Source organism: Lynx canadensis, chromosome C2 (assembly GCF_007474595.2).
Source record: "Lynx canadensis isolate LIC74 chromosome C2, mLynCan4.pri.v2, whole genome shotgun sequence".
Lineage (NCBI taxonomy): Eukaryota > Metazoa > Chordata > Mammalia > Carnivora > Felidae > Lynx > Lynx canadensis.
The window spans coordinates 31,818,843-31,829,739 of record NC_044311.2 but is presented as its reverse complement, the minus strand read 5'-3'; the positions used below and the strand labels follow the sequence as shown (position 1 = coordinate 31,829,739).

At 36.3% G+C, this 10,897-nt stretch overlaps 1 protein-coding gene across 3 annotated transcripts in view; it reads right to left on the bottom strand.

Annotated features, from left to right (window-relative positions):
• Positions 1 to 10,897, bottom strand: part of PPP2R3A (protein phosphatase 2 regulatory subunit B''alpha) — a 217,902-nt gene that overhangs the window by 66,583 nt on the left and 140,422 nt on the right. For all 3 annotated transcript variants that reach the window (XM_030330466.1, XM_030330468.1, XM_030330470.1), the window contains one exon: positions 2,670 to 2,756. In XM_030330466.1, coding sequence (XP_030186326.1) covers positions 2,670 to 2,756 — 87 coding nt within the window. The remainder of the gene's footprint in view (positions 1 to 2,669; positions 2,757 to 10,897) is intronic.

Here is a 10,897-nt window from a genome sequence, read left to right as displayed (position 1 = left end):
CAAGCTGAGAACATAAATTATGAGACTAAAACTACTTAATGGAAGATTCTGCTGCCAGTAAAAATTATAAAGTCTACACAGAAACAAAGGAAAACCATGACATGGTAAAAGCAAAATATGGTATATAAAATTATACACACTAAGAATATGTAAAATCCATTTAATCTGCACATATATATGAGACAAGAAAAACACATACAAAAATGTTATTAGTTGTATTAGGGTGATAAAACAGGAATTTTTTTTTGTTTTCCAAACAAGGCTTGTAATGTTTTGTTTTACAAAATGTTCTTTAACATGTATAAAGCAGAATATGTACATTAAAACAAATCTTGAGAAGCAGCTCTCATTTTAACCTACTGGATTATCATAAAATGAAAAAGATGACTTCTGCTGTTGGTGAATGTGTGTGAACTAGTACAGGTTTTTGGCAGGATCTATCAGACTGAAAATGTACATACCATTTGATCCAGGATTTTCCCTCCAGTAGTCTATTCTAGAAAAAATTTGTTTTTAATTTAATTTTTTAATGTTTATTTTTGAGAGAGACAGAGGGTCAGCGGGGGAGGGGCAGAGACAGAGAGGGAGACACAATCCAAAACAGGCTCTAGGCTCTGAGCTGTCAGCACAGAGCCCAACGTGGGGCTCAAACCATGAGATCATGACCTGAGACAAAGTCGGATGCTTAACCGACTGAGCCACTCAGGCACCCCTATTCTAGAAAGATTCTTAACAGGAGGAAAGTACAGGGATATTCAATGCATCTTTCCAAAGAAAAAATATGAAAATGACTTCAACATCTTCTAAAGGGGAGTATGTAATTTAGTTACGGTAGAACCATACCACAGATTATGCAGAAGAATCATAAAAATGAGGTAGATTTATATGAATGGAAATGAAAAGAATGTCAAGATATACCGTTAGTGGAAAAAAACAAATTAACAGAATAATGATCTCATATATTACAAAACCTCGTAACAGTAGCCATACAAAATAAAACTGTATACTTCATGTAAACATACAAGGGAATAAAACCACAGATAATGTGGGTTCTGTCTGGGAAAAGGAATGAAATGGCAGCGTAAAGAGATAAATAGTGACTTCTGCTGGTTATTCTAGATATGTCACGTACCTGAATGCTTCATGAGCATATACATTACGAGCATACATTCATGAATAATGCACTAATAGGAAGAATAAGGAGAGGGGTAGGGGAGAAGGGGAAAAATTAAACCATGTTCTAGGAAGAACATTTGAGTTCCGTTTCCAATTCAATCACTTACTTGCTGTGTGATCTTACCTGTCATTCAACCGTATCTGAGCCTCAAATTTTATCATCAGTTAAAAAAAAAATATATTATAATAATGTTAGAAACTATAAACTCTAATGTGCTTCAGGAATGTGAGGGATTATCATCATTCTCAAGGTATGAAGCCTTTTTTATGGAATTACTGCCATTTTGACCCATCCCATATTACCTGCTGAGAGAGGCAGGCACCAGGTGTTCAATAAATATTAACAATCACTGTGATGATTACTACTCATTTTAGAATAAAAAAGGTGTGTATATGTATTATGGGCTGCTCATTTTGCCAAGTCTTCATTACTTTGTCTCAGATGAAGACATGGAAAAATAAAAGAGTACATAAGGTGGTATTATTACCCTAAGCTTCATTTAGTATGATTCATTGAAAATAAAATATATCCTTTCAACCATGAACCATTCTTTAGATTAACAGAAGCTTCCACAGTCAGGCACGAAGATTACCTCAGTAAAAGGCTCCCACTAGTGGTCAACACTTTCACAGTAGGTAAAATAAATAAAAAAATTGAATGAAATGTGTCTTTCTTAAAAGAATTTTTAATATTTTTCTCCACTCCAGTAGGAGCTGGATAAAGAGTCATTGTCAAAAGGATCACGTTAAAATCCCTCTATTCCTTTTGCAAGGTCTTTCCTAACCCAGCCTGCCAGGCTGCATCACTGGTCAGTCTCTGCAGAGCCACCAGCCAGTAGACTGTTCCGTTTGAGACTTGAGACACTTTCATGCTTATGGGCCTTTGCTTATACTGCTCCCTCTATCTGGAATCCCCTTCTAATTTTTTATTTTGATAAACTCCCAATATCCTCCAAGGTCAAGATCACATGTCAGTCCTGTGAGGCCTTCTATGCATATTTGTTATCCATTTCTGTGAAAATTTTCCTCAGGTGTGACTGTGTGCTTTTCTTTTACTCCACATGCCTCGATACAAAAATCTCTGGTTATTCACCTTTGTTACCCCCAACACATCTCAGGTTATCTGATAAATGCTTAATGACTGAAAGTAGTGAAAGTGCTTTGCATGCAGTAAGCGCTCAAATACTTGTTAAATGAACTAATAGTATTATTTAAACTGCTCTTTTTTTAGGTTTATTTATTTTGAGAGAGAGAGAGCATGCATGTGCGAGCAAGCAGGGAAAGGGCGGGGTGGGGGAGAGAGGGGGACAGAGAGCAAGAGCGAGAGCGAGAGAGAGAGAAACCCAAGCAGGCCCCATGCTCAGCACAGAGCTCAACATGGGGCTCAGTCCCACGACCGTGAGATCATGACCTGAGCCAGTCTTGGACACTTAACTGAGTCACCCAGGCTCCCCTTAATTGCTTTTATACATGAATTCCAATAAGAGACCTACTTGCAAAAAGTTGCTTTTTCTTATTTCTGTCGAAGTTATTTTTCCACTCCAAGATCTGTTGACTGTGTAGAATATTCTCTGAATAACCTGGTTCCAAAAGGAAAACAAACCAAATAAAAAAATTGAAGATAACTATTACTTTACCAAAAGCCGTCTTATGAATGTACCTTGAACAAAAAGCTATGTTTTGGTTTTCTGATTATGTCAAGCGTAATTTCTAATAAAAATTAACACTGTATTTTAAAAACTAGAACCATGTAATTTACATCTGCCCCTATAATTCCAAGAAGAATAAAAAGATATTCTTTGTTCATAAGTCTGCATTCCAGCTGCCTATATGTCACTTTATTTAACTCTCATCTTATACATTGATGCCTGATTCAAGCAGTGCTTACTGGGCTGGATGTTTTGGGAAGGTAAATGAGGTAGGAAATACACACTGGGTTGGCTTAACAATTGGTGGGTCAGAAGAATGGCTCCCAACATAGTCTGATTCAAGAGGGCATTATTCTGGTTATTTTAGCCTTATTCACTAGAATCTTAAAGACTTCCAGTCTTCCAGCCTCTCTCTGGAAACTCAAATACATCTGGGATATCTCCTACCAAGTCCATGCTTGGCCATGAACAATTCTGTTATTAGCTAGGGTTTTAAAAGAGCTTAACAACAGATGGGAAACTCTGGAGAAGACCGTGGACAGGACGAGAGAGGAGGGAATGGATTGCAAATGTGTTTGAGATTGACAACGTGTGTGTTGTGGTACAGGAGAGTACTGGAGAAGGAAGACAAAGCTGCCATCCTGGAGGGAGGAGGCCACAGTGTATTCCTAACAATTTTACCTGGGGTTATGCCCACCCATTTAATTTCCCTTTGACCTTTTTTTTTTTTTTTTACTTTTTTTTTTTTGTTTTCTCAAAAAAAAAAAAAAAGGCAGCAAGAGCAACTTGAATAGTTTTTGACACTTTGCCTTTGATTTTGATTGTCAAATAAAACAGAAATCCTGTATCATTGGTGGTTTTATCATGGAAAAGATTAGATCCTTTTTAAAAGTTATTTGGTGCAAGAAGAACAAAAAAGGGAAGACATTTGGACATCTACCCAAATAGGCATAATGGGGGACTACACCACCATTCCCCTTCTGGATTCTTTAGCAAAGACAGTGATTCTCGAACAGAGCAGGGAAATACCAGCCTCAGAATGAAGGCCCAAATTTCTGTTGCCCAGCTTTCCTTATCCTACTCCTGCTATCAGTGCTAACTCCTGACCCTTCAAAATCTAGCTCAACTTGCCAACTCCACAGGAAGCCCTAAAACAGGGACTAGGGTAGAGAGAGCTCTGTCTTCCGTGCTCCAATTGTTATGCGAGTCTCCTTCCATTCTTCCTGTGGTTATATTCTAAACACACTGGTGTGGTCAGACACCTATCATCACCTCCAAACTCCAAAGTACCAGGTCTTTCTTGACTTGCATCCCAGTGCCTGATAATGGTGCTTTGCATATATCAGATAGCTAATAATTGCTTGATACATTTTTTATTTGAGGAATAATTGACATACATTAGTTTCAGGTATACATGATTACATATATTTATATACTGCAAAATGATCACCATATATAGTTACAGAATTTTTTTCTTGTGGTAAGAACTCTTTACTCTCTTAGCAACTTTCAAATATGCAATATATTTGTACTTTTGTGCTGCATATTATTAACTATATATAGTATATACAGTATTAACTATAGTCATCATGCTGTACTTTATATTCCCATGACTTATTTACTCTATAACTGGAAGTTTGTACCTTTTAACTCCCTCTTCACCCATTTTGCCCCACCTACCCCCTGCCTTTGGAAACCACCAATCTGTTTTCTATATCTATGAGCTTAACTTTGTTTTTTTTGTGTGTTTTTTTGGATTCCACATATAAGAGAGATCATACAGTATCTGTCTCTGACTGACTTATTTCACTTAGCGTAATATTTTCAGAGTTGATCTGTGTTGTTGCAGATGGCAAGATTTCATGAGTTAAGGGTGCCAACCCTGGCCATGTGTGCAGTTGAAATTCCACATATACCTTTTGACTCCCCCAAAACTTAACTACTAATAGCTTACTGTTGACTAGAAGCCTTACAAATAACAAAAACAGCTGATTAACATATATTCTGTACATGGTATATGTACCGTATAACTGTATTCTTACAATAAAGCTAGAGAAAATATTAAGAAAATCATAAGAAAGAGAAAATATATTTACAGTGCTATAAAGAAAATCTGCATATAAATGGACCCATGCCGTTCAAACCCATGTTGTTCAAGGGTCAACTGTATGTATATACCTCATCTTCTTTATCCATCCACTGAGGAACACTTAGGTTGTTTCCATATTGTGGCTACTGTAAATAATGTTGCAATGAACATGGGGTGCATTTATCTTTTTGAGTTGGTATCTTTTTTTCTTCAGATAAATACCCTGCAGTAAAATTGCTGGATCATACAGTGGTTGTATTTTTAATTTTTTGAAGAATCTCATACAGTCTTCCATAGTGGGTGAACAAATTTACATCCACACCAACAGTGCACAAGGGTTCCTTTTTTTCTACATCCTTGCCAACACTTGTTATTTTCCTGTCTTTTTGTTATTAGTCATTCTAACAGGTGTGAGGTGACATCTCATTGTGGTTTTGATTTGCATTTCCCTGATGATTAGTGCTGTTGAGCACCTTTTCATGTACCTGTTGGCCATCTGTATGTCTTCCTTAGAAAACTGCTTGATAAATTAATGAGGTTTGAGAGTTGTGTAACAAAGACTTTCATATTGTACCTGTGATAAAGACATATGGGTTGGATTTGTAGCTAGCTGAATAACTCTAGTCAGCATTGTAAGTAGCAGATGGATGCCAACCCAAGAAAGGTCTCTAATTAGTATTTCATATAAATCCGTACTGTTGTTTGTGACTTACAGATAGATAGATGGCATATAAAGTGTACAGAAAACATAAAACAGAGAAGGGTAACTATATTCAAAATTATTGTAAAGGATACTATTAATTTAGTAATTTTTACTCTGGAGGAAAAAGTAAGACTAGAGTGTACCTGTGACCATGATCTGAATGGCTATCAGGTGGGAGATTTGTCTCTGTGTTGCACCAGAAGCACAACTAAAACTACTGGATACTCCTTATACTAAAATGCTTTAAAATAAGTAAGAATTTCCTAAAATTAGCCCTATGAAGCAATGGGTTGTATAAAGTAGTAAGGTTTCTTCTCACCACAATTATTTAAAACAGGATTCCTGCATTAGATTCAAGCTAGGACTAGCTGGTATGTAATTTCTCTATTGGCTCCAATCATTCAGAATCTGACTTGAGGTGCTTCAGGGCAGAAAATGTGGCTTACTCAACAATGCATTCCTAACACTAGCTTGGCAAAAGTTCATATAAAAAAGATGGAGGCTTTTTAGCACAGAAATTATATATATGAAAATAAACATTAAGAATACCATTTATCATAGTTCCATGACTCCTCTCTCAAGTAAAAGTCAATTTCAATACATATTATTACACCAAAGTTTTGTGTGTTGATTATATTTTTATCCTTATTATTTGATTTTGATTATAAATTTTCTTAACATTTGAGTTTCCTACCAGTATTTCGTATTTATATACTCTTCAAATATATTATTTTGGGATGTACTGTGTTACACTTAAAATCATAAAGTTTTGACCTGTATTTATTTTTGCTTATTATTCATTTTTTAAAGAATTTTTAAAATTAATGTTTTGACTGTTAAGCATTTCCTATTTTTAGCCCCTAACTTACTTACCTAATAATATTAAAAAATGTATTCCTTTTCCATAGTCTAAATCTCTTTATTCAGTTGCCCCACTTCATCAGCACGTTTATTGGTTTCCACATTACTGATTCAGCATTTTAGCTTATTTAGGTAAGGATACCATCTAGTGGTGAGAACATGTAGCTGCTTGGTTCTACATCAATTACCCTTGTTTTTCCCCCTAATTTTGTTCTACAACTCTTAGGTAAATAAAAAAGAAATGAATCCCAATTTTAAAAATAGTAAACAAAATTTAAAAATTAATAATAGTAAGAATAACTGTTTATTAGCAGTGAGCGGAATGAAATTCGACAAATTTTTTTTTTACCAAGGGATCTCCAGTTAACTTGATAGTTTGACTCTTAAATCAGTTTCCTTTCTTTTGCTTTGTATCTATTGAGCTGGAAACCTCTAATTTACAAGTATAGGTCACCAGGAATGCAAGTAAGTGTGTGGTGGCTCTATCAGACAGGTTTTGACAAGTGGATTGGATGAAGACAAAGAAATTAGAGATTGCTCATTGTAGGTAACCTAAATGCAGATGAACAGACTCAAATGCTGGAAGCATGGTTCTTCTACCCGAAAGGAAGTGGTGAAAAGATTCTTAATCCACTCTGGTTAATACGGCTCTGAAAAGTATTTCTTCATGGTCTTCTGCAGAATGTGTACTTAAAAAAAATCTAATGCACATTTCTTCCTTTCTCTGTCAAGAGGAGAAGTTCTCAAGGGGAAAGAGGCAAGCTGTTAGTAATCAGCAGTCTCCACCACAATTTAGTCATCTTAGGAAATATCAGTACATTGTCCTCAGCAATTAAAATCCTGGCATTTTGGTCTGAAGTGATGGCTTCAGGCCAATCAAGACATTGAATACATCGCTAAGACATCATCAGAGGAAGCCAGAGAATGTCTTTGCTGCCAGCACCAGTATCACAAAGAAGTATTTTCAATCTCATTGCTTATTTTAAAAACTCCTATGAGCACCTCTTCCGTCAGAAGTCAGCATATGCCAGTTAGGATAAGCAGTATCTTTTATTCACTGGCAATTTCTTTGCATGGCATGTGAAACTGCAAACTCAAGACTGTAAGTTGCTAGTATTTCCAATTTTCATTTCCATTCACTTTCAAGAGACTTATTTTTCAAATGCTAACTTGTCTCTGGAAATAAAGAAGAATACGGAGTAATTTTGGGTGCATTCTCTTGAGTAGTGATGTTCTTTTTGCTGTATGCATAGTTGGTGCTCTCTCCTTCCATCTAAAAACAGCTGGCAAAATAATTAACTAAACAAATGAAAAGTCTTTTCCTACAGCACAGGTTTTTAGTGATAAATAGAAATAAAAAGTTGACCAACTTTTCCTCATCATATGAGTGCCACACATAAGCTAATATTTGAGTCATACTTTGTGTCAGTTTCTTCCAACTAAACAAAGTAAAATAACTGAATAATTCTGACACGCAAACAAAAGAATATACTAATTGTTCTACATCATATGGCACTGAGATTATATAACATTCAATAAATTAATTTAGATTTTTCTGAGATATCTGTCTTACATTTCAAGCTTGATCTTCCTAAGTATCTTAGAATAGCATGATCTGATCAGTTTTTGCTACGAGCAGGATGGAGAATGATGCCTCTCTCATTCACTTTTATGCCGTTAACAACATTTCATTAATTTCATACTAGAAAACCTATTTTGCATTTCTTCTAGAAAAACTCACTGTACTCTGAAGTAATGCATAAGTTCCAATGACTTCATGCCCTTATTTGACCAGATTTCCCAATAGAAAAGGCACTGGGGAGAATAGATAACCAGTCCTTTAATAAAATTCTGTTTCCAGATATTCATGTGATACATTTTATATGCATTTTCTTTATTTATTTAATTTTTAAAAATGTTTATTTATTTTGAGAGAGAGTGAGTGAGTGAGCATGAGTGGGGAAGAGCAGAGAGGCAGAGAGAGAGAGAGAGAGAGAGAGAGAGAGAGAGAGAGAGAGAGAGAGAGAGGGAGGGAGGGAGGGAGGGAGGGAGGGAATCCCAAGCAGGCTCCACACTGTCAGTGCAGAGCCTGTAGCAGGGCTCTAAACTACCCAGGCGCCCCTGCATTTTCCTTTTTTAGATGGCACTATGAAGTTATCACAATAGATGCACTTATCTTAGTACACAGAGATTCATATTCTACAGTCTCAGTTGGATCTTGTTTACTATTTATGATATGCTGTTTTGAATCACCCTGTTATTATTTCATCACAATTGTTTTATACTTTTGTAATTCTTTTTTTTTTTTAATTCTTTATTTTTTAAATTTATTTTTTGTCAGAGAGAGACAGAGCGTGAGCAGGGGAGGGGCAGAGAGAGAGAGAGAGAGAGAGACAGAAACAAAGAATCTGAAGCAGGCTCCAGGCTCTGAGCTGTCAGCACAGCCGAATCGACTGAGCCATCCAGGCGCCCCAGTATTTCTGAGTAATGATGGATTTAGTTTTGTGAATTGGGGATAAAGAAGCATAATAATAACAGAGTATAAATTTTAAAGATATAAATAATATGCAAATGCCATGAAAATGTGTGAGCAGAGATAATTAATTGTATTCTGTTAAGTGACCAATTTAGTTCTCTTTGTTCAATGATTAACATGACAGAATTTCTAGGAAAATATGAATTATATGTGAACAAAACTGTTTCATGGCTTTTTATTCTGAAACTATAAAACTTCCTGGAGACCACTTGCTAGATGACGACAGACCATCATGGGTCCAAGGATCATACTTCAACAAATAGAAGGTGTAGGGAAAGAAAATTTATCTCTATTTTACAATTCTATTATTTAAACATCTTTTCTAAGAATAAATTCCAATAAAGAGTTCTTCTGTAGACAGAATTTTCTGAATTGGTAGAAGGTTGAGCTGGGTTATCTCTAAGATCTTTTCCAGCACTTAAGATTTTAAATTATGCTATTAATATGCCCTTGATTTATAGAACAATCAACAATCAGAACCAATAATTCCCTACGGGATTGAAGCCAGAGTTAATGTGTAGAATTCTTAAGCATATATAATTTCATTTATTCACTCAATAAATACTGTGTATCTAATATGTGCTAGTCCTTATTCTAGGTATTGGAGATTCTGCAGTGAAAGATATAGACAAATTCCCTGCTCTAATGGAGTTTCTACGACAGAGAAGGAGAATTTAAAATTTAAATATCAGATGATACATGAGCTAAGAAGAAAAATAAAGCAGAACAAATGAATAGAGAGAGAGTATAGGGGCGGGGGCAGAGGGAGAAGAAGGGTGAAGAAGAAAAGGCCTCACTAATAAGGGAATATCTGAGCATATAGCTGCATGAAGTAAAGGAGCAAAGTCATGCAGAAATCTGTAGGAAGACTATTTCAGGCAGAGGAAAGAGTAAGAAAAAAGCACCTGAGGCAGTGGAGTTGGTTTGTTCCAGGACACCACTATGGCCAAAGCACAGTAAAGGAGGGGCAGGGTAATAGGAGAGATGAGATTACATATGTTGTAAGGGTGTGTAAGGGTGTGTGTGTGTGGGGGGGGGCAGGGGTTGGGGGGGGTATTAGGGAGAGTTGGCAAGGAAGAACGTTGGCTTTTACTCTGAGATGGAAACCACTGGAGGGTTTGAACAGAGGAGTGACATGATTTTACATTTTCAAAGGATTACTCTGCTTTGTGGGACTACACTTTAGGGCAACGAAGGTATAAGCAGGAAGGCCAATTAGAAGTAATCCAAGTGAGAAACAAGGGTGACTGTACCAGGGCGACTGTGGTGGCAGGAATTTAGTACAGTGGTGTGGTTAACAGTCAAAAATATCTTGAGATAGTCTTAGAAGACAGTGACACCTTCTGGCTCAAAGAAAGACTTACAAAGTTTCACAACAGAAGAGAGCCAATGTAAAAGCCAAGAATGAAGTTCCTAAAGGAGAAAAATGGTAGTATTCTGTAGCTTGACAGAACCCAAGATATTCATGGTCAACAAAAAGTACCCTGAGAAGGTTCTCCTCAGAGGTGACTGCCTTGTAATATTATTTGAGGATGTAAGCCAGATACAAGGGCTATCTCGCTTGAGTGTGGCTATGACAGAGGGGTTTGTCCTGGGGCTCATCTTTGGAATTCCTCTAAAGATAATCTGGGAGCTTGGGCAAAGATGCCGATGTGGTTGCAATGTGCACTCCAGGCCTGTGTGCTCTGACTCATAATTCATGCCTTGCCTATGACTAGTCAGCATGTTCTGTTAAATTCTTATACGATTTGTTTTCTAATTACATGTAGCTATTTCTCATTATCATTTCCGGTTCTAACTTTGAGACACATCTTTTTCTGGGAAAGACATATCTTTTTCTGGGAAAGGGTTATGAAATTTCTTTTCAGTATTATTTGCAAATG